We start from the raw sequence: 25,138 nt of genomic DNA, 5'->3' as shown, positions 1-25,138 counted from the left end.
GCAGCTGGCATCTCAGGCAGGAAGCTGCAGAGCGCACATCTCTGAAATCACACCGTCGACTGTAACCGACATTTCATTGCTGCTGTTCATCAGTACAAACAAACTCCCATAGACAAATATTTGTTGTGTTACGTAGGTCAAGTCAGTTTGCGATTTACTTTTCTCGTCCAGTAACATCGCAAATTAAAATTACATTTATGTTGTTAGTGACCATTTTAATGTCAGAACTTAACGTAGTTATCACACAATAAAGTGCGCCATGCAGAGGACACTAGTGCTCTATTTATTTATTTATTTATTGTTCCGTGGGACCACATTTAGGAGAAGTCTCCATGGTCATGGAACGAGTCAATACATGAAATTATAACACGATTGTAGAAACAGATAAAATGAAATATAAGAAACATATTCAGGTGACAAGTCGTTAGTTTAAATAAAGAAAATCAAGAATGTAACACTGGAATTTGCTTAATTTTTTAGCTCTTCCAGGAGTTCCTCGACAGAATAGAAGGAGTGAGCCATGAGGAAACTCTTCAGTTTAGACTTAAAAGTGTTTGGGCTACTGCTAATATTTTTGAGTTCTTGTGGTAGCTTATTGAAAATGGATGCAGCAGAATACTGCACTCCTTTCTGCACAAGAGTCAAGGAAGTGCATTCCACATGCAGATTTGATTTGTGCCTAGTATTAACTGAGTGAAAGCTGCTAACTCTTGGGAATAAGCTAATATTGCTAACAACAAACGACATTAAAGAAAATACATACTGTGAGGGCAATGTCAAAATTCCCAGACTATTGAATAGGGGTCGACAAGAGGTTTTCGAACTTACACCATACATAGCTCGAACAGCCCGTTTCTGAGCCAAAAATACCCTTTTTGAATCAGAAGAATTACCCCAAAAAATAATACCATATGACATAAGCGTATGAAAATATGCGAAGTATACTACTTTTCGTGTTGAAATGTCACTTATTTCAGATACTGTTCTAATGGTAAATAAAGCGGCATTTAGTTTCTGAACAAGATCCTGAACATGGGCTTTCCACAACAGCTTACTATCTATCCGTACGCCTAGGAACTTGAACTGTTCCGTCTCGCTTATAACATGCCCATTCTGTCTGATTAAAATGTCAGTTCTTGTTGAATTGTGAGTTAGAAACTGTAAAAACTGAGTCTTACTGTGATTTAGCATCAAATTATTTTCCACAAGCCACGAACTTATATCATGAACTACATTATTTGATAATGTTTCAATATTACACACAAGATCCTTCACTACCAAGATGGTGTCATCAGCAAACAGAAATATTTTCGAATCACCTGTAATACTAGAAGGCATATCATTTATATAAACAAGAAACAGCAGTGGCCCCAGCACCGACCCCTGGGGAACGCCCCATTTAACAGTGCCCCATTGGGACTGAACATCATTACCACTCTCAATATTGCGGAGGATTACCTTCTGCTTTCTGTTCTTAAAGTAGGAGGCGAACCAATTGTAAGCTACTCCCCTTACTCCATAATGTTCCAACTTGTGCAGTAATATTTTGTGGTCAACACAGTCAAAAGCCGTCGTTAAATCAAAGAAAACACCTAACGTTCGCAACCTTTTATTTAATCCGTCCAAAACCTCACAGAGAAAAGAGACTATAGCATTTTCAGTTGTTAAGCCATTTCTAAAACCAAACTGTACATTTGACAGCAAATTATGTGAATTTAAATGCTGCAGTAACCTTGTATATACAACCCTCTCGATAACTTTAGCAAACACCGATGGCATAGAAATAGGTCTATAATTGTCAACATTATCCCTGTCTCCCTTTTTATAAAGTGGCTTCACTACCGAGTACTTTAATCGGTCAGGAAACCGACCACTCCTAAAGGAAAAGTTACAGATATGGCTAAGTACTGAGCTAACATACGTGGAACAATACTTCAGTATTCTGCTAGATACCCCGTCATATCCATGAGAGTTCTTGGTCTTTAGTGATTTAATTATTAACTCAATCTCCCTCTTGTCAGCATCATGGAGGAGCATTTCAGGTAACAGTCTCGGAACACTTTTTTCTAAGAGCGCTATATGATTCCCTGTTGGGACTAGGTTTCTATTTAGTTCACCTGCTATATTCAGAAAGTGATTATTAAGTACTGTACATATATGCGACTTATCAGTAACACGGACATCCCCACTACGCACTGATTCTATATTCTCGACGTGTCTCTGCAGGCCAGCCACTTCCTTTACGACTGACCATATGGTTTTAATTTTATCCTGAGACTTAGCTATTCTATCTGCATACCACATACTTTTTGCCTTCCTAATAACTTTTTTAAGCACCTTACAATACTGTTTGTAATGGGCTGCTGCATTTAGATTTTGACTGTTTCTAACGTTTTGATATAATTGCCACTTTGTTCTACAAGATATTCTTATCCCATTAGTCAGCCACCCAGGCTGCCTGTTTGTGCTAGTACCCTGTTTTGAACGTTCTAACGCAAAGCAACTTTCAAAGAGCACGAGAAAAGTCTTGAGGAAAGCATTATATTTATCTTCTACTGTATCAGCACTATAAACATCTTGCCACTCTTGTTCCTTGATAAAGTTTACAAAAGTCTGTACAGCAACTGGATCAGCTTTCCTAAAAAGTCGGTAACTATATTTAACATGTGTTGCAGCACAAAAATCTTTTAGACTTAATATTTGTGCATCATGATCTGAAAGGCCATTCACCTTATTGCTAACAGAATGCCCTTCTAATAATTCTAATTACTTTGTTAATTAGTGGTCATTACAAAGCCATAGTTTAAGAAAAATATACGAGGTGCATTCAAGTTCTAAGGCCTCCGATTTTTTTTTCTAACTAACTACTCACCCGAAATCGATGAAACTAGCGTTACTTCTCGACGTAATCGCCATGCATACCTACACATTTTTTACAATGCTGACGCCATGATTCTATGGCAGCGGCGAAGGCTTATTTAGGAGTCTGTTTTGACCACTGGAAAATCACTGAGGCAATAGCAGCACGGCTGGTGAATGTGCGGCCACGGAGAGTGTCTTTCATTGTTGGAAAAAGCCAAAAGTCACTAGGAGCCAGGTCAGGTGAGTAGGGAGCATGAGGAATCACTTCAAAGTTGTTATCACGAAGAAACTGTTGCGTAACTTTAGCTTGGTGTGCGGGTGCGTTGTCTTGGTGAAACAGCACACGCGCAGCCCTTCCCGGACGTTTTTGTTGGAGTGCAGGAAGGAATTTGTTCTTCAAAACATTTTCTTAGGATGCACCTGTTACCGTAGTGCCCTTTGGAACGCAATGGGTAAGGATTACGCCCTCACTGTAACAGAACATGGACACCATCATTTTTTCAGCACTGGCGGTTACCCGAAATTTTTTTGGTGGCGGTGAATCTGTGTGCTTTCATTGAGCTGACTGGCGCTTTGTTTCTGGATTGAAAAATGGCATCCACGTCTCATCCATTGTCACAACCGACGAAAAGAAAGTCCCATTCGTGCTGTCGTTGCACGTCAACATTGCTCGGCAACATGCCACACGGGCAGCCGTGTGGTCGTCCGTCAGCATTCGTGGCACCCACCTGGATGACACTTTTCGCATTTTCAGGTCGTCATGCAGGATTGTGTGCACAGAACCCACAGAAATGCCAACTGTGGAGGCGGTCTGTTCAACAGTCATTCGGCAATCCCCCAAAACAATTCTCTCCACTTTCTCGATCATGTCGTCACACCGGCTTGTGCGAGCCCAAGGTTGTTTCGGTTTGTAATCAGTTAACAGCGGCTTGAAGTCAAAACTGTTTACAGACAAAATTATTTAAAGGCATGGTACAACTCATTCCTTGGTGCTGACTTTAACCTTATTCCAATCGAGGATCATTTACGTGTTTGTTGATTACGCTGCTTAATAATTTAAGTTTTCCACCAAAGACATTCTGAATAATAACAGATCTATGTTGCTAACAGTGATAAGCCAATACACCTCAAATTTACTAGCTTCGTGAAAGAAACAAACGTTCATTACCTGCCCATATAACCAGCCTCATTATGAAACAGTAACACAGAGTTATTTATTATTACACCAACATATACACAAATAATACTAGTGTATGTTTTACATATTTATGTGTCCCACTTATATGTATTTATTTTTTATGTGATTGAAGTGTGTTTGTGAGCTTTATCAGCGATCGCAGTTAGTCTTTCTTAGGGACAGACCCTATCTACTAGAAAATAAGACAAATCTTAGTTCAGGATAGAAACAGTATACCTAGGGTTAGATTAAATGGACAGGTACGTGGAATTTTAATCATAAATGCTTACGAGGTGTTTTCTTGAACGATAGTCCACAAAAAGTTTACGGGTTACGTGCAGTAAGGAGCTTTCAGGTATTATAGAGTTAACAGACAAGGTGCGTATTTACTTCTACGCCATTGTGGAAACTCGTAGCCGAATGACAGTCTCTTGAGATTTTCATAAAAGAGTCTTAACCGAACAGCAGTTGCGGGCTTACAATTCAATAAAATAATGAAATGATGTGGTGTGGTCCTCAACTACGCACCCTCTGACTCAGTGTTGACGTATTAAAAGTTTTGGCTGGTTTCGTTGTCTAGGGGCTGGGATACATAGTTGCCACATTACAAGCCAAATACTGCTGAGTCTACAGTATACAATATGAACAGACACATGAATCGAATGGTCGAAGGTTCCTATCACTCGGCAATTGCGAATGTAATGGAGAAATTCTGCAATTAAATAAAATCTGCAGGTATTATCTTAACGACTTTAAATGATGAGTATGATAGCAGAAGTACTTTTGAGAATGCGGTATATTTCTGCAAACACTTATTGGTGTCGATGGTCCAGCAATTAAATAAAACATAAGTAGAATAACAGGGAAATAATCGATTCCTAGTTCATGTAATGAGTTATGAGCAACAACATAGTTAGAGAGATATTCACTTCTAAACGCATAGTATGCCCTCACTGAAGAAACCACCGAAATCTCACGAGTTCACAAGTATTTCTATCAGCCGCGACCACGTGAAAACCGCTCCACACTCTCCAAGTCTCTCCCGCGACTGTCCCTCGCGCCGCTCCGTCCAGGACTCCCCTTCCATTCACTTCGGTAGTCGCCTCCGTTCGTAATGAGCGCTGTCACTGGCGATAGCGCACCCCTCATGTCTCCAAGCCAGCGCACACTCACAAGCATTTTGAAACACATGCAGAATACTGGAATTACATTTAAATAACTAGAAATTAAATAAATATGCCTACAGCTGGACCATAAACACGCTCTAACATAGATATTAAATACGTAAACAAATTAAATAAACATGTATCAAAGGAATAGCAAGATAGCAGAAGTACTTTTGAGAATGCGGTATATTTCTGCAAACACTTATTGGTGTCGATGGACCAGCAATTAAATAAAACATAAGTTGAATAACAGGGAAATAATCGATTCCTATGGATCGAATGGAAATGCGCACTCATCCATCCACTCCACAAAAAAGGGGACAAAACTGAACCAAATAATTACAGCGGTATCTCACTCGTACCGGTCACATATAAAATCCTATCAAAAGTTCTCATGAATAGATTAGAAGAACAAGCTGACCCACAAATAGGAGAATACCAGGCTCGTTTTCGCAAGGGACGATCATGCATAGAGCAGATCTGGAATCTGAAAATGATTCTCCAGATGAGAAACACCCGAAGCACAGTGGTTACTTTTGTAGATTTTAAAAAGGCCTACGACTCAATAGACAGAGTAGCGCTCTGCAAGACGCTGGAAGAATTCAGCATTGACAGAAAGACAAGAGCAATCATTCGGGAAACATTAACTGACACAGTCTCCAAGGTTAAATTTATGGGGGATATCTCGGAACCATTTGAAATCCAAACTGGAGTGCGACAGGGTGACGGACTTTCACCATTACTCTTTAATATCATTCTTGAAAAAATTATCAGGACATGGGAAAAAGAAGTCAAAGGAATCCAAATTGGCATTAGAAAAGATAATAGATTCAATGTGAAGTGTTTAGCTTTTGCGGATGACCTTGCAATCCTCACAAATAATAGAAAAGAAGCCACTAACGCCATAGAGAAGTTACACGAAATTGCACAAAGAACTGGCCTGCAAATCTCATATGAGAAAACCCAGTACATAGAAAGAGTGCCACAAGACAAATTGCCTATTGTGACAACCCATGGGAAAATCGTACAAGTACCACATTTTAAGTACCTGGGAGAAATCATCCAGCCATCAGGGATCAACCTAAAGGCCAACGAGGAAAGAATAAAAAAACTACAGAAAGCATATAAACTCACGTGGAACTATTATAACAAAAAGTCCATATCCATTAACGCAAAATTGAGGCACTACAACACTGTCGTACTTCCGGAGGCACTGTATGCATCTGAAACAACACAAGTAGGTGGGCAAACTAAAATCAAAGAAATAGAGAAACAAGAAAAGAAAATTCTCAGGAAAATTTTTGGCCCGATACAAGAGCAAGGAATCGGGAAGAAGAGACCAACATCAGAATTATATAAATACACAGACAACATTACTGATACAATAAGGAAAAGAAGAATGCAGTTCTACGGACATATCCACAGGATGAATGAAAACAGAATTTCATAGCGAATTCTTAAAGTCATCAACTCAGGCCGGGGAAAAACAAAATGGATAAAAGAAGTTGAAGAGGACCTCAGACAAGCACACATAACAGTAAACGATGCAGAAAATAGAACTCAATTCAGGAACATCATCAAAAAACATAAATTTGATACCACAACACAGAAGAGACCAGGATGCAAATGGACAGCGGAGCGAAAGAAACAACACAGTGAACACATGAAGAAAATTTGGGCTCAGAAAAAACATAAACAATAATCATAAAGGAATTCAAGTTCAAACGCTCTCTTAAATGGGAATAATCGAAAATAATAATAATAATAATAATAATAAAGGAATAGCAAGCAAAAATAGGCCAGTAGCCTAATGTCTCTCTGCTTTCTAAAACACAGTAAATATTTGACCAATTTCTTCATGAATAGTATATATCGGATATAAACAAAGACATAGACGAATAAATATATTTATAAGCATGCTGCTACCGTTTTTTCGTGTAACTGTGGAGTACTTATGGCCTGACGCGATCGATAGTAATCGGCCACTTTTACCTCCAATAACTCATGTACTATTCAAGTTACAGGCCTGTAATTTATACCAATTTAGTTTTACACTAATAGCTTTCTAAAGACACGTCGATCGACAAAATCGGATGAACCGTTTAGATTTTGAAAATTCGTTGCTGGGTGTTACTTATATAATTTATCATCAGATACTAAACTTTAATAAAGATATAGAAAATCTGATTACACCATCAGAATAGTTGTGCAAATAATGGTAATGTACATGTTTATTTTTGAGGTATCTGATTCATCTGGCTACTATTAATTTCTATACAAACTATGAAATGTCTGCCATTAAGGTTTCACAAAGTCCGCCATCTTTGGCACTCCGGGCATGTCTCCTATATCGACACAGCGTCACCATGGAATTCCCAGCCAAGCGGTCCCTGGACCCTGGCTAACGTTCGGCGCCACGTGGCCGCCGACAGGCTGCGGCCCACCAAGAGGTCACAGTGTGGCCACGCCAACTCCGAGCTTGGAATATTTCCAGGGCACCACAACTCGCCCGTTACCTCACACAGTGGTAAAATGGAAGGCAGTCAAGGTAAAGAAGAAGAAATTAGGACCATTTTAGTTTTCATAATGTGACTGGATCAAGAATGCACTTTTTATGCTTATTTTTAAAAGTGAAGTCTCTTATTGATCTTTCCACTACCAGTTTTTGAGGATAATACTGCGACCTTCGGGTATATTTATTTAGATTGACAAAATATAGACGATCAGTCACTGGCATCGATCATTGATGCACGATGTTCTGTAGCCTGCATCTCCAAGTGGAGAATCTTCAGCGAAGGGGGCGAGGCAAGGTACGCATTAGCGAGAGACAAGCACATAGAATAGGGTGTCAACTTACCGGCCTCCGTAGCCGAGACCACTAACGCATGCCTGTACGGTGACACCTGACTGGGAGGTAAGCCGGTTCGAATCCTGGTGGTAGACGAAATTTTCAGTGCCAGTATTTGGTGGGTAAGCGAAGGAAAGGTTGTAGCGAAAGTGCCTGGTCATCAACCTTTGTATCGGTGTCCTGGCTTAAACACCAAACCTCTCCGCACTGTCTCGTTGAGTGATGGCCTGTGATGCTGTTGACGGTGATACGTCCCTCAGATGGAGACGCGAAGCTTCGAGGCCCCCTCGGTGCTATTCGAGAGGAGTATGCCATGTGCCGGTGACATGTTTCACTCTATCCCTTCCGTTCATCCTTAACGACACAAACACCGCACTACACTCGTAACACTGATGTACACGCTGCAAATTCCCACACGACACACCTCTCACATATCGGCAAGGAAAGGGGCCAACGTGCACGGGGGGAGAAGACCCTTTCTGAAAGGCTAGTAGTGCCGTATGACAATTACATTTCACACAGGAACTTAATCTAAACAAGAGTGACCCCACTACTGACCCTTGTGGGATGTTCCTCTACTCTGAGGCTAGTTTCGAGCCTGACATACAGTCACTCAACGAGATCCTCTGTTTTCTGTTATAACGTTAAGACTCCAGCTTTGCGAGAGGGATGCCATAACATTTTAGTCTGCCAAGTAGAATTTTGTGATCCACACAATCAACAGCTTGGCAAGAAACAAGTGTACCAACGAGTTATGTAGTATTCAGTCCACTTCATCCTTGACTGATTGATACAACCACCGCTTTACATTGTTCTACTCAAAACAAAACAATCACTATTGTAAAATTATTTTTATTTAAAAATAACGTGTTTCCCCATTTGTTATGCATCATTAGGTTATCTAAAAGGGAAAAAGGAGGCCAATTAAATAACTATCCTATAAATGTTCTAAGGCATGGTTCTAAGCTGCGCGAGAAACCACAAACAACACTCGGGTAAAACTGTCAAATGAAGTTCATTGCGCCGGCTGGCAAAGCTCTGTGTCAACCATATATGCACAAAAGCGTCTGGATGAAAATCCGGTCGTCCGAATAAGTACAAGGAACTGTGGGAACATAGTTGAAAAAAAACTCGGAAATCAACCCACAGCCACAACGGAAACTGGGTTTCACGAACTGATAAAGGAAACCAATGAAGATTTACAAATAAATACCTTTGAACTTATGCAGCCGCAAGCGGAGCACAGCGTCGCAGAACACGTACATCATATTGGTCTTGATGCAAAACAGAAGGGCCGGCAAACCGGCAGCGAGGCTAGGATTACTAAACGCAGGATGGCCGCTCATAGCCGCACTAACACAATGAAAACACAACTAATGGCGTTAGTATCTGAGGCCCACGAGAAAGACAGGCCGTGGCGCGTCCGTCACGAAGGTGGGCCTGGGCTCGCTCGCTCGCTCAACTCGACAGACAAACTGTTTCTATACCTGTTAACTCGGAACTAGGTGTGTACATACGAACGAGAATAGCATCTTCTACTGGAATCTTCTATTGTGGAATCTTACTGTCATTACCCCAACATCTGTATATTGTGTATTAAACCGGGGACCTAGAAACAACCCCACAACAGGCCACTGCAGTCCACCCACCCAACCGTCGCCCCACATCGAACCCAGGGTTACTGTGCGGTTCGGCCCCCAGTGCCGCTCGCCCCTTCCCCGCCTCCCCCCCTCCCACCCTGGGAACGTCTCATACTCGATGAGTGTAGCCCCAAATGTTTGCGTGGTAGAGTAATTCTGGTGTACGCGTACGTGGTGACAATGTTTGCGCAGCAATCGCCGACATAGAGTATCTGAGGCGGAATAAGGCGAACCAGCCGCATTGGCCGAGATAGATGGAAAACCTCCTTAAAAACCATCCACAGGCTGGCCGTCACACCGGACCTCGACACTAATCAGCCGTGCGAATTCGTGCCGACGACCGGCATGCCTTCCCGCTCGGGAAGCAGCGCGTTAGACTGTGTGGCTAGCCAGTCGAGCAGCCCTACAATGGTCGGAGAGCCACAAGCCTGCTTATAATTTCTTACAACTGTACTGGGGTACAATAAAATTAAAATCAACTCAAAAAGATTATCAGTTGCATAATGCATCACTTCTTGTATGAAATGAGGACTGTTAAGCAGAATAGACTAAATGCTGGCCGGCCGGGGTGGCCGAGCGGTTCTAGGCGCTACAGTCTGGAACCGCGGGACCGCTACGGTCGCAGGTTCGAATCCTGCCTCGGGCATGGATGTGTGTGATGTCCTTAGGTTAGTTATGTTTAAGTAGTTCTAAGTTCTAAGGGACTGATGACCTCAGAAGTTAAGTCCCATAGTGCTCAGAGCCATTTGAACCACTAAATGCTGTAAACAAGCCGTTATACCATTTGTATTGGGTATTGATCGTAAATTAAATTTTGTTGTAGTACTGTCAAGCAGTAAGACTTCATAATAGCAGATTCCAGTAGAAGATGCAATTCTCGTTAGTACTTACACGTCCAGCTGCGAGTTATCAGGTTTAGAAACGCAATTTGTCTGCTGAGCTGAGCGTGCGAATGAGTTCAGGCCTACCTTCTTGACGTACGCGCCGCTGCCTGTCTTTCTCGTGGGCCTCATTAGTATCTCTAGTTACTTATATCTCTGAATGGCCGTTCATTGTAGATTTAATGGTTCTGTAGGCTGCTGGCTGTAACAAATTTGCCGGCTCAGGCGTGTACAAGATCAATAGCTTCATACACAGGTCACACGTGTCGAATGTATAATACTGGGTTTAGTGAGCATTTACTGAAGAGAAAAGGACAAAGTGAACACCACCCAGCGTTTTCGGAGCACCCGAAAGCTAGTGGCCATCAGCTGCCGACGCCGAGCAATTTAAAAGTACTCTATTCAGCCAAAAACGGAAAAATATACCGAACCTATCCGAGGAGATGGGAATTGCTATGTACTCGTGTGAACGCAGTGGTACCTTTTTTAATGATCAGTTGGTTAGCAAGAATCAGACATTTTATGATTTAATGGTACCTGTCATAAGGTCCCTCCATTGACTTGGCTCTGTCATTACAATAATTTGTTTTATCGTTGTATTCTGGTATTCTAACCTGAAATCTGTTCAGTGAATACCATTGGTTCTGGACCTTATTTTTATCGTCTGTTTGTACTATACACAACTTGTTTTAATCCCACCACCACTAAGTGGGTCCTGAAAAGTTAAGGTTTTTATTCCCTTGATGAACAGGCACTATAATTGGGTCAAAGCATTCTGCCCCTCAGACAACGATATCTAATTTTTTAACGTTTTTAAGAATTGTAAAAAATTTATTGCAGCTTTCCTCTTGGTTTATTTGCGTAATTGCTCATGGACGCCGCTTTTGAATGCTTTATGTCGTACTTCCTAGCTAACTTTTAATATTACCGTCATTTTCATAATACTGTTTGCCTAGTACTGTATGTACAGTAAGCATCATAGTGTTGCACCTGATTTGGGTGGCCCATATTACCTGTTCAATAATTTTAATTCTCGTTACATTTTAATTTTCATCTAATTTTCTCCTTCTTATAAAGTATAGGTTAATCAGTTCCACGTTAGGCTTCTCCGTGGCTTAAGATACTAGCTCCAATCTATTGCGTTTTCCTTGTACTAGCGCGGCTATATGCGGCCACCCTGCTTTTAGCAATCCAAGTATCGCTACCGGCTACACCGCCTACCTGTGGTCTGCTTGCTGCCATAGAAGTTCAGAGGTGTTTGTAGTTCTTCGTTGGTTTCCTTTATCAGTTCGTCAGACCTCGTTTCCGTTGTGGCTGTGGGTTGATTTCCAAATTGTTTTCGTCTATGTTCCCACAGTTCCTTTTACTTGTTCTGACGACTGGATTTTCATCCAGACGGTTTTGTGTTTATGTGGTTGACATAGACGCTTGGCAGCCAGTGCAATGAACTTGATTTGACAGTTTTAGCAGAGTGCTGTTTATGGTTTTTTGGTGCAACATACGAGGAGTGTTTTTTTTTAAGTAAGTACCGTTTTGAAATAAAAAAAGACGTGATAAGATATCTCAATAATTTTATTTTTACATGAAAGCCTGTGCCTTAATCTACGCACTGACGCCATTACAGTCTGATTCTTCCTTGTTTACGTTGTGTAGTGTTTAAGATGCCTCCGATAATCGTGAGTCCCACCGACTGTGAAGTACGGGCTGTTATAAGATTGATTAGTGCTAAAGGCCTAAAAGCGATCTATATTCATCGCGAGATGTGTGCAGTTTACGAAGAAAACATTATGAGTGATGGAATGGTAAGAAAATGGGTGAGAGCATTTAAAGATGGCCGCACAAATGTGCATGATGAACAACGGAGTGGGCGCCCTTCGGTCGTTAATGAAAGTTTGGTGCAGGGAGTGGACAATAAGGTGAGAGAAAACAGACGCTTTACGATTTCATCCTTGCGAGATGACTTTCCTAATGTTTCTCGTAGTGTTTTGTATGGCATTTGGACCGAGCACTTGAATTACCGAAAATTATGCGCACGTTGGATACCGAAAATGCTGACGGATGTGCACAAAACCAAACGTTTAGACAGTGCATTGACTTTCCTTGAGCGGTACCACAACGACGGCGATGATTTCTTAAGCCAAATTGTTACGGGCGATGAAACATGGGTGGCCTACGTCACACCAGAATCAAAGCAACAGTCCATGGAAGTTGAGCAAGGGCATCGTTTTGCTGCAAGACAATGCCCGTCCGCATGTGGCGAATCAGACCAAAGATCTCATCACATCTTTTCGATGGGAAACTCTAGATCATCCTCCGTACAGCCCCGATCTCGCGCCCAGTGACTACCATCTGTTCCTGCACTTGAAGAAAAACCTGGGCGGTCAGCGTCTTCAAGACGATGACGAAGTCAAAACAGTGGTGATGCAGTGGTTAACAAGTCAGGCGGCAGACTTCTATGAGGAGGGTATTCAAAAACTGTCACAACGTTGTGACAAGTGTCTCAATATTGACGGAAATCATGTAGAAAAGTAGATTAAGGTACAGGCTTTCACGTAAAAATAAAATTATGGAGATATCTTAGCACGTCTTTTTTTAACTTGGAAACGGTACTTACTTAGAAAACACGCCTCGTAGAACCATGCCTTACAATGTTTATAGAAAAGTTGTATAATTGGCCTCTTTTTTCGTTTTAGATAATCTGATGATGCGTAACCACGGGGAAACATGTTATTTTTAAATAAAAATAACTTTATAACCGTGATTGGTTTCTTTTCAAACAAGTTATATCTCTTTGTTTAGCTCTACCACGATGTCATTTCTGTATGGAAAATCCACTACCAAAGCCAGACTGATAGGCAGTTAATAAGTTCCTCCGTCCGTGTGGCTGACTAGCAGTCATTCCTCGCCAGGTGGCGCAGCTATGGCCTGGACAGGTTGATGTCGACAGTAGCTCGGCGGTCATAATGTTCTGGCTGATCAGTGTATACACCAAAGACGTTTGAGACTTGAAAGGTCTCTGGAGAAATGCAGTTTCATTTGATTAAATGCCTGGGTTCGAGGTAGCATCCCATGCTTCGTTCGAAGTTGTCGTGCTGTTCCAATACAAACGGGGAGCTTCTGCAATGATGTTGAAGTTATGGGAATACCAGATAGGCTGAGGCGTGAACGGGAATTTGGATTAAGGAGCGAAGCTTGCTATGATCGCACAGTTTGGGAACAAACCACACGTAGTGCATCATTTCGCCAAATATTGGCGAAGATAGTTGGCAATGTACAGTGGAATATATTTTGTTGCGACCTTCTCGGAAATGATTTTTGTTTCTCTCCCGATGGGCCGGTTTCAGCAGCACCGGGAACCTACTGTTCGTTTGCAACTGCCAAGAGGTGCTCGAAGGTCAAAGTAAAACTAACGGAATACAGACTCCTGTACGCTTTAAATACAATCCCTCCTTTAAAGCAATTAGCTGAATTCTTGTGGACGCTGTAATTTCAGTCCTTTCTTGAAAGTTTATTTGCAAACCCAAATTTTCCTTCGCCTTTTCTTTTCAGGCGTTTTATCAAAATAACAATAACATAGAGTAATGCACTGAGCATTATATCAGCTTATTTTTATTGCAAGTAACGTAAAAAATGAAAATAAAAAATGTTTCTGCATATGGACTCGTTCCGACCACCGTCGTATTAACGTCCTGGACTAGCTCAGTTCACGATCTTCACGGAGTGAGAGTTCACGGGAAATTAATTTCAACTTCTAGTCTCAAAACACAATTTTGAAACCTTAACAACATATAAGTATTATTTGCTCTCAATTATACTTCTGCACCACTGAAATCCTGTACTGCTAGTTTACTTAAAACTTCTACGCCTAAAACAGAAGACATGTGCAGAAAAGTGGGCTAACCCTTAAATGTAAACGGTAAAAGATAAGTGTTACCATCTGTTGCTGGGTACGGGAACTATCAAAATTGACATTGGTCTCACCCAGCAACAGATGGCAACACTTATCTCTAAGTTTTTACACTTGAGCGTTAGCCCCTTTTTCCGCGCATGTCTTCAATTGCGTTTGGCAAGGAGAGAGGCGATCAGAAAATACCCCGCCAACTTATGCTCTTGGTACATGTGGTCCAGGCTAGTTCGCCTGGGAACTGCCATATCTCCACAGTTATTTCGGCAATATTTACTATTTGTCGTCACCCATCAAACTCGAGGTTTTGACCAATATGGCATTATGGTCTAAACTCCAGAGAGGACTCTAGTTTCCTTTCTACGATCGCTGAATTCTGACAGCAAACTCGTACACACACACACACACACATTCAGGGAGAGAGAGAGACAGAGGTGTGGCCACGCACCTGTAGAGGTTGTAGCACTCCGCGGACGGGATGTTGTCCTGGTTGAGTCGCGCCGTGTCGTCCGCCGACGCCGTCGCGTGGTACGACAGGCATTCCAGCGCCACCTTCTGCTTCGCCATCAGCTTGCCTGCGCAGTGGTGCAAGGAGTCACAAGGCGCGCACTAGGGCAGGCAAGTGGACATTACACAGCGTTCTCACCCACTGACAAGAAAAAAATACTCCGACAGCTACACCAACGAGCACCAGACCGACCTTCCAGTCTTTATGGAGATACTCATTACACAACGCTTGTTAGATGATTATCCTCATTCCATTTAGAACTGATGTACATGATCGACATCAGTGACCCGCAGCCCCCCCCCCCCCCCCCCCGCCCATCGAGGCCACAGATGTACAGGGACGTGCGTACAAGTAAGACCTTTTTTTCTGTGAAAGCTCTTAAAACTTCCAGAATGAGATTTTCACTCGGCACCGGAGCGTGCGCTGATATGAAACTTCCTGGCAGATTAAAACTGTGTGCCCGACCGAGACTCGAACTCGGGACCGTTGCCTTTCGCGGGCAAGTGCTCTACCAACTGAGCTACCCAAGCACGACTCACGCCCCGCAAAGGTCCCGAGTTCGAGTCTCGGTCAGGCACACAGCTTTAATCTGCCAGGAAGTTTCTCTTAAAACTTTTCGAATAAAACGAACGTTATTAACATTCTACATCCTTATTATTCATACATCTATATTTATTTTTCAAGAGAGTCACCCTGACAAAGAACACATTTCTCTCAACGTGAGACCAGTTTGTTGATACCCTCACTGTAGGATGTTTGACTTTCTTGACGGTGCCACAACCTGACCTCTGCTTGTACCGCCTCATGGCTATCAAAGAGAAGTCCTCGAAGGAGTTCTGTAAGTTTTGCAAAAAGATGAAAATCGGATGGGACGAAGGTGGTACTGCATGGAGGATGACCGCTAACAGTGAAACCAGGGTGTCCGATTGTTGCAGATGCCGCAGCACTCGTGTGTGGTGTGGCATTGTCATGCTGAAGCAGGTGGGTTCTCCACGTGTGGACCAACTCTTCTGCTCGAAACTCGATTACTGCAAGTATTTCTCACTCACAGAAATAGTTACGTTACACATCGCCACGTTACAGGCTTCAATACGGATGTCTCTAGCAGCAGAGAGTTACAAATATGCAGATATGAAGGACAGAGATGTAGAATATTACACTACTGGCCATTAAAATTGCTACACCACGAAGATGGCGTCCTACAGACACTAAATTTAACCGACAGGAAGAAGATGCTGTGATATGCAAATGATTAGCTTTTCAGAGCATTCACACAAGGTTGCCGCCGGTGGCGACACCTACAATGTGCTGACATGAGGAAAGTTTCCAACCGATTTCTCATACACAAACAGCAGTTGACCGGCGTTGCCTGGTTAAACGTTGTTGTGATGCCTCGTGTAAGAAGGAGAAATGCTTACCATCACGTTTCCGACTTTGTTAAAGGTCGGATTGTAGCCTATCGCGATTGCGGTTTATCGTATCGCGACATTGCTGCTTGCGATGGTCGAGATCCAATGACTGTTAGCAGAATACGGAATCGGTGGGTCAGAAGGGTAATACGGAACGCCAACGGCCTCGTATCACTAGCAGTCGAGATGACAGGCATCTCATCCGCATGGCTGTAACGGATCGTGCTGCCACGCCTCGATTCCTGAGTCAACAGATGGGGACGTTTGCAAGACAACAACCATCTGCACGAAAAGTTCGACGACGTTTGCAGCAGCATGGACTATCAGCACGGAGACCATGGCTGCGGTTACCCTTGACGCTGCACCACAGACAGGAGCGCCTGCGATGGTGTACTCAACGACGAACCTGGGTGCACGAATGGCAAAACATCATTTCTTCTTACGAATCTAGATTCTGTTTACAGCATCACGATGGTCGCATCCGTGTTTGGCGACATCGCGGTGAACGCACATTGGAAGTGTGTCTTCGTCATCGCCATGCTGGCGTATCACCCGGCGGGTTGGTATGGGGTGCCATTGGTTGCACTTCTCGGTCACCTCTTGTTCGCATTGACGGCACTTTGAACAGTGGACGTTACATTTCAGATGTGTTACGACCTGTGGCTGTATCCTTCATTCGATCCCTGCGAAACCCTACATTTCAGCAGGATAATGCACGACCGCATGTTGCAGGTCCTTTACGGGCCTTTCTGGATACAGAAAATGTTCAATTGCTGCTCTGGCCAGCACATTCTCTAGATCTCTCAACAATTGAAAGCGTCTGGTCAATGGTTGCCGAGCAACTGGCTCGTCACAATACGCCGGTCACTACTCTTGATGAACTGTGGTATCGTGTTGAAGCTGCATGGGCAGCTGTATCTGCACAAGCCATCCAAGCTCTGTTTGACTCAATGCCCAGGCGTATCAAGGCCGTTATTAGGGCCAGAGTTGGTTGTTCTGGGTACTGATTTCTCGTGATCTATGTACCCAAATTGCGTGAAAATGTAATCACATGTCAGTTTTAGTTTAATATATTTGCCCAATGAATACCCGTTTATCATCTGTATTTCTTCTTGGTGTAGCAATTTTAATGGCCAGTAGTGTAATCATCTGATCAGTAGTGTAACAACGTTTCTTTTACCTTTATTTAAAAATCATTAAAGGAATTTTCACATAAAAGAATTCGGAGGTATTACTTTTGAGCACGCTCTCGAACTCTTGTATTCGTTGCGTCACGGAATCGAACAGCACCTCCGTGTCTCCAATGTCGTTTCGGGGAATTTATTGCCACGCCTCAAACATATGCTATATCAGTTTACGAAGACTGGTATGAAAGCATATGCCTTCCCATTGTAATATTACAGCTACGGCGAGCTTTTTTGTTTCCTATTTAGTTTGGAGGGTGCCGATTTCGCAACTATATTTTCAGTTACTGAAATTCCAATCCAGCTTCTAATATGCATCTCTACATAACAGTGTCCATTTCAAAACGGCCCGATGTTCAGACCTGGAGGGGACTCTCATCAATTTTTTGAGTTATTCTATATTAAAATGTCTAATCACTGTTATTGATAAAATTGTGTAGTTGTTAATGTCTGTATAAAACGTAGAATCAGTGGCGTAGGAATTCAGTGGGGCGTGTAGTTCGGCTGGGCGCTGTGTAAGCGCAGAGTCTTAATCAAGTACTTTGGTTTGTTAACGAAAAGCTCACAGTGCCAGAGCGTAAGCAGAACAAAACGAGACAAGAACTCTCCAAATAAATTAAATTCTGCTGTGACAGTATAAAACTGATAAAAATAAGTACTGGCCTCACAATAGTAAAGTAAATAAAACTTCAGGGGGATTCCAAATACTATACAAGAGAAATCTAAGCCTAAGATCTATATACGCATATCATTTGTAATAACTGCTTCGCCTCTCTGAAACTAGCTCTACAAACGAGAATACTGAGGTGACAAAAGACGTGGAATAGACCCAACAAGTCGTTGGAAGTCCGTTGCAGAATGCTGAGCCGTGATGCCTCTATAACTGTCCATTATAGCGAAAGTGTTGCCAGTGTAGGATTTTGTGCACGAACTGATGTCGCAATTACGTGCCATAAATGTTCGAGGGGATTCATTTCGGGTGATCTGGGTGGCCAAATCATTCACTCGCATTGTTGAGAATGTTCTTCAGACCATCTGCGAACAGCCGGCCGAAGTGGCCGTGCGGTTAAAGGCGCTGCAGTCTGGAACCGCAGGACCGCTACGGTCGCAGGTTCGAATCCTGCCTCGGGCATGGATGTTTGTGATGTCTTTAGGTTAGTTAGGTTTAACTAGTTCTAAGTTCTAGGGGACTAATGACCTCTGAAGTTGAGTCCCATAGTGCTCAGAGCCATTTGAACCATTTGAACCATCTGCGAACAATTGTGGCCCATCGACATTTTTGGGAAGGGGAGGTCCATGTGTGGCTGCCAATGGTCTCCAAGAAGCCGAACGTAACCATTTTCAGTCAAGGTTCATTCAGTTGGACCAGAGGATTCACTCCATTCCATATAAACAAAGGTCATACCATTATGGTACCACCACCAGTTTGCACAGTGTCTTATTGACAACTTGGGTGCGTGGCTCCCTGGGGTCCGCACCACACTAGAACCCTCCCATTAGCTCTTCTCAACTGAAATCGGGACTTATCATATCAGACGACGCTTTTCCAGTCGTTTAGGTTGCAACCGGTATGTTCACGAATCCAAGCGAGGGGCTACAGCTGATGTGCTGTTAGCAAAGGCACTGACTTCGTTGCCTGCTGCCATAGCCCATTAACGTCAAATTTCTCCACACCGTCCTAAAGGATACGTTCGCCGTACGTGTTACATTGATTGCTGCTTTTATTTGACTCTGTGTTGCTTGTGTGTTAGCACTGACAACTCTACGCAAACGCCGTGCGGTCGTACACTGAAGGCCGTCGGCTACTACGTTGTCCATGGTGTGGGCTAATGCCTGAAATTTGGTATTGTCGGCACACTCTTGACGCTGTCGATCTCGGAATATTGAACTCCTTAACGATTTCCGAAATGGGATGTCCCATGCGTCTCGTCGTTTTGCCATAATCACCTCGGACGCTTTGTACATACGTCGCCTGAGTACAAACGACAGCTTTGCCAATGCACTGCCCTTTTATACCTTGTTTACGCGATAGTACTGCTGTCTGTATATACCGGGTGAGTCACTAACTATTGTCACCAAGAATAACTCCGAAAGTATGATAGGAGCTGAAACGTTTGTGGGACGAAAGTTGCATGGGACAACGGGATCCATAATATGACTTCGGTTTTTTTTTGCTAGGTGCGATCGCTTCAGAGATACTGTCCACTTTTTTTTAATGGGGTGCTATAGTTTGTTACTTATCTTCTGATAGCGGCTATCGAGACAAATCCAATTATGTGTAGCAGTAAGGTCTTTGAAGGTCCACGAAGGTCACAAAGATGGTATGAACATCCATTTACAGAAGGTGTTCCAAGTGATGACCATTGGTATCAAAGCAGTGCTGCAATCTTCTTATCATGGATTAAGTGGTATTCCTTATCACTTCGGCACTTATGGAGCACATGCGCTGACAATGTTTCGTCAAGAGTAAGGTATCGGAGAAAAGTCGTTGTGTCAAGTGTAAGGTGTTTTAGTTGTGGACATGGCGTGAATGTGTAGAGGCGAAGTCGCAAGCCAAAGAGTAATAGGGATGATATGAACTACTGCCGGTTTAATAGGAATTTTAATAGAGCTATTATGGGACAGCACGGGTGTGTGTGTTTGTCAAAATGGTTCAAATGGCTCTGAGCACTATGGGACTCAACGTCTATGGTCATCAGTCCCCTAGAACTTAGAACTACTTAAACCTAACTAACCTAAGGACATCACACAACACCCAGTCATCACGAGGCAGAGAAAATCCCTGACCCCGCCGGGAATCGAACCCGGGAACCCGGGCGTGGGAAGCGAGAACGCTACCGCACGACCACGAGCTGCGGACGTGTGTGTTTGTCCTTAGGATAATTTAGGTTATGTAGTGTGTAAGCTTAGGGACTGATGACCTTAGCAGTTAAGTCCCATAAGATTTCACACACATTTGAACATTTTTGGGACAGCACCATGGGTATAGGAATAACAGTAGTGGTGGTCTGGTTGGTGCTGAGCACCCAAATAACTTAAGAGGGAGCGCCAGACCCGCGCAAAGGCGTACTCAATAAAAGTAAGTGCTCTGTAAACGAATGCAGACGTGGAATGCCCCATAGTGGGTGCAGCAGGTGGCAGACAGTATAAGTTTTTGTTGAACACAGGGGCGCATGTGCCAGTGGCCCCGAGACGTTGCTTGGCTGAAAGGCGATGGGACTCACTACGTTATAAGTTGCGTCGGGCAGGGGATAGTGATATTCGACCACTGGCGTCAGTAATGATCAGCGTTTCGTTAGAGACAACCACGTTTAAGCAGTGTGTGGAAGTAGGTTCTTACGTAAGCGAGAGCGCCAGTATTATCCTGGGTTAGACTTTCTGAATCAATATCATGCCATAACTGATCTTTGCCGATGTATAGTTAGACTTAGTGGGAAGACTTCGCAGCTAGGGGAAGCTGTCCTCAATGTTGATCTGTTATGAGGAATGTCTAATGTGGAAGGCAGTCCAAATAAACCACGAAAAATGACATTAAGGCTCAGTTCATATGATGATGTGTCAAGTGGCACCGGGAAGTCGCTGTGAGTGAGTGGAGAGCCTGATATGCCGAGTGATATGTTATGTGTATTGGAACTACTGGAAGATAGTGAGATATTAGATTTTGCATGTTGTTTAGTAAGACATACCAGGTCAACAACTTTGCTTCCGCCGTTTTTTTCTCGAAGCTCGGGCCTTTATTGTGAAGAACTTACAAAATAATTATGATTCGTAGCATTGCCAATCGCTGGCCACTACATTCTCCCATCTTTAGAATAGCATACGAATCCCGTGGCGGAAGAACTGGGCGTCTTTTGTGGGGATCCACGAATCGATTCAATGTTGCATTTGTTCCTATGATCGGAAGTGATCATCAGCCAGACTGTATGCCACTGATCGAAAAAGGTGGTAGTCTGAGAGAGCAACGTATGGAGAACACGGCGGGAGGGATAGGACTTCTCATTTCAACGTTTCCATGTGTATTTTGACGGGTTTTGCGACATGGGGTCGAGCACTGACCTGCTGCAAAATTACCATTATTTTTCTATCACTGCATTGTGGCCGTTTGTGTATCAGTGCTGGGATGGAGCGCATCGATTGCTTTCGATAATGACGTCCTGTGACTATCTTCGCCGGCCGCTGGTGGCCGAGCGGTTCTGGCGCTACAGTCTGGAACCGCGCGACCGCTACGGTCGCAGGTTCGAATCCTGCCTCGGGCATGGATGTGTGTGATGTCCTTAGGTTAGTTAGGTTTAAGTAGTTCTAAGTTCTAGGGGACTTATGACCTCAGCAGTTGAGTCCCATAGTGCTCAGAGCCATTTTGACTATCTTCGTCTGTTTCAGCAGCTACGAAAACGTTCTATCCTCCACCGACATGCCGGTCTTCGACATCAAAATCACCGTTCTTAAGGCGTTGAAAACATTCTCTGCACGTTCTTCCACTAATAGTTCCCTCACCATTGGTCTTACCCAGCATTTTAAGAGCCACAGCCGCAGATTTCTTCATGTTCAGAAATTTAAAACTTCCCGCAAATAGCGAGAAATGGGTACGTAAGTTGACGAACTTAATCGAGAATAACTTTATGATGCAATCACAAATCGACTAATATTTTATGGCATTATGTTTACAGATGCCTAAGCTTATTGTATTACACCTACGACCAACCATCCGAACCCCACTCGCCGCTACTATCGTCTATTGCAAAACGGCGGAAGCAAAGTTGTAGATCTAATAGAATTTAACTCAAATAAGGATGGGAAGGACTCAGTGTGCTACCCATTTAATGTGAACAATTTCGGTGCCGAGGAAGTTAAGTTGTTAAGGGGAACGTTAGTGACAACGTCGGAAATTCTGGAAGAAGAAGATCGCTGCACGGAAGGTGTGGGCACGGGACGCTGCTAGGACTGCGTTACAGTTTAAATGGGACCAAGAGGGCGCAGATGGAGGAGATATTGTTAGAATTTCAAGACCTGTTATTTAAACATGGGCCGTTTACCTGTGTTGCCTGGAACGTAACACAGGTTCGTATGGAGAACAAAGCACTGGTTTATCAGAGGCTGTACAGAATACCACAGCCGCTTCACATTCAGGAGCTAACAACGATTAGCACACCTCAGAATCCACGGACTCTGTCCATCCTCGAGCACGCTGTCGCTCACCGCCGACCACAGCCTCGTGGACCCCACCGATATAAGAACATTTCAGTGCAATCGTCAGTGACTGACTTTTCAGCATGAACCAAGTTTTTTTGTATCGTGTTCATTAGATTTAATAAACATCATCTCTCCTCCTTGCTATCTGGGAACTTCAATTTGTAGTATGTTGCTTCCCTGCGTCACAAACACAAAAGAACTCGAGATATCAACCCATCTTCCAGTAATCTGTCACAGTTCGCAGAGACACTCTGGGTGTAACTTCTGCCTGAATTCCAGTTCTTGTCGTCCGTCTATTCCTGAGAGCCAACCGAACAGTCCTACGATCTTCTCGTGGCGGAATTCTTACCACACAATTGTCTCGAGTCACCGCTCGTTCTCCACTAAGTGCAGCAATCCGTGTGATCTGTCGGTATGAAGTGCCAGCGTGTCTCATATCAATGATTCCATCTTTTTGAAAGTCTAAATGATAGCGTTTAACTCACATGCAGAACGTTTGGGCAGACTGTGTTGCAGTCGCCAACTATGAAGTTTTCGTAACATGAGAAACACCCAATAGCCATCATGTACTCACACCATTCCTTATCTGTTGAATGACTGTTTTCCGCACTGAAAATACTGAAAGTAAGTTCGCATAAGGATGAAGTTTTAATCGACACATCCCACAGGCATTGACACACTGGGGATCCGTTTGAAGGTATTCGTTCAAGGCTTTCCTGACGTAACACTCTCATTTCCGTCAGTGACAAAGTTAAATGAAAGACGAAACTAGCAGTACGAGCACGCTGCCGGCTTCTTGTTGCTCGGACGTTACATCCACTGTGCCACGAAGCCTGTGATTCGGTCTGGGAGGGCGTCATGGAAACTTAACCTTTCCTGCATTAAGTTGGCTCACAACTGTTGAAACAGTTGATGAACGTGCTGGATGTTGCTAAGAAAAAGGAAGGAAGATTAGTGTTTCACGTCCAGTCAACATCGGGGTGATTAGAGACGGAGCGCAAGCTCGGAGTGTGTCAAGGGTGGGGGAGGAAATCGGCCGTGCCCTTTCAAAGGAAGCATACCAGCATTTGCCTGGGGTAATTTAGGGAAATCACGGAAAATGTAAGTCTGGGTGGCCGGACCTGGGTTTGAACCGTCGTGCTCCCGGACGCGAGTCCAGGGTGCTAACCACTGCGCCACCTCTCTCTGTCTGAATGTTGCTGTCGGGGTTCGAATTGGAGGCCTGTCTGGTGCCACAGTAATTCTGTTGTGGACAGATCGAGGAATCTTGTTGGCCAATGGAACACCTTAACATATGGAAGCAGTTCACAGAGACACGAGCCGTGTGCGGACGAGTGTTCTTTTGTTGAAAGTGGTACCACGACGCTGTGTCATGAGAGCTGTTGCGTGAGGACGCAGGGTATCTGTGATATACTGATGGCCCGTCGGAGTTCCCCGAACGGCTTCCAGAGGTGCTGTAAAGCCATACCCGAGGATTCCCACATCACCGGCGTGAGTCTACGAAACACTGGCGTAAAGTATTCCCTCTGCTCCGCGTCGCCATACTCGCAGACGACGCTGAAAACGACTCAGCGGCACTCGCCAGCAGACGGTGCTTTTTGGGTACAGCACCACCACAAAAGCAGCCGTCTGTGTTGTGGTGTTAATGGTAGTCTATTCGTAGGACACATTCCTTCTGACGGTCCTCAGTCAATGGTGCGGTGTGACGCGGTATGTCCTGTTGAGCCCATTACTCAAGCCCATATTGTAAACAGATTCACCCTCGGTGTGGTCAGACATGGTCGAGGTGCGTGGTTTCCCCCACGTTTGCATTTAGTCTAACAGCAGGCCACTGTTACATGCGAACGCCCCGCACCCCTGGATGTCACTCGAGTCTACCTGCAACTCACAAGCAGACCCACGACGATGCGCTTCCAGTATCTGTCAGGTGCCGGTAGCCTTGTGTTATGGGAGCACGCTGCGTTATCTGCGGTACTGGACAGTGCTCTCTAACGTGGCTGGCGCATCACACCCACATATGTACCCAGCCATGCATGGGAGTATGGCCTCATGGTGCGTACACTAATTCACTTTGGTGTCCTTTCTAGGTGTGACAGGTGATTGCTTCGATAAGCTGTTTAACTATTCGCTGATGCCCTGCAGATATGTACAGGATGACAATAATTGAACTACGAGGGGCGTTCAGAAAGTAAGCTCCGATCGGTCGCGAAATGGAAACGACTATGAAAATCCGATAAAGCTTTGCACAGATGTGTTGGGTAGTGTCTCTAGTATAACCCCAGTTAGCATCACGTCGCTCTTCTCATTTCTGAGCTCGCAGTGAGTGCGTAAAGATGTCTAGAAAATAGTGTCTGCCGCCAAGTACGAGG

General features: G+C 43.8%; 1 protein-coding gene across 1 annotated transcript in view; it reads right to left on the bottom strand.

Annotated features, from left to right (window-relative positions):
• Window positions 1–25,138, bottom strand: part of LOC126252640 (cGMP-specific 3',5'-cyclic phosphodiesterase) — a gene marked incomplete at its 3' end in the record, with an annotated part of 583,236 nt that overhangs the window by 83,842 nt on the left and 474,256 nt on the right. Inside the window, exon 12 of the mRNA XM_049953543.1 lies at window positions 14,927–15,053. Coding sequence (XP_049809500.1) covers window positions 14,927–15,053 — 127 coding nt within the window. The remainder of the gene's footprint in view (window positions 1–14,926; window positions 15,054–25,138) is intronic.

This window comes from Schistocerca nitens, chromosome 4 (genome assembly GCF_023898315.1).
Source record: "Schistocerca nitens isolate TAMUIC-IGC-003100 chromosome 4, iqSchNite1.1, whole genome shotgun sequence".
NCBI classification, from domain to species: Eukaryota; Metazoa; Arthropoda; class Insecta; order Orthoptera; family Acrididae; genus Schistocerca; species Schistocerca nitens.
This window is presented reverse-complemented; position numbering and strand designations above follow the sequence as displayed.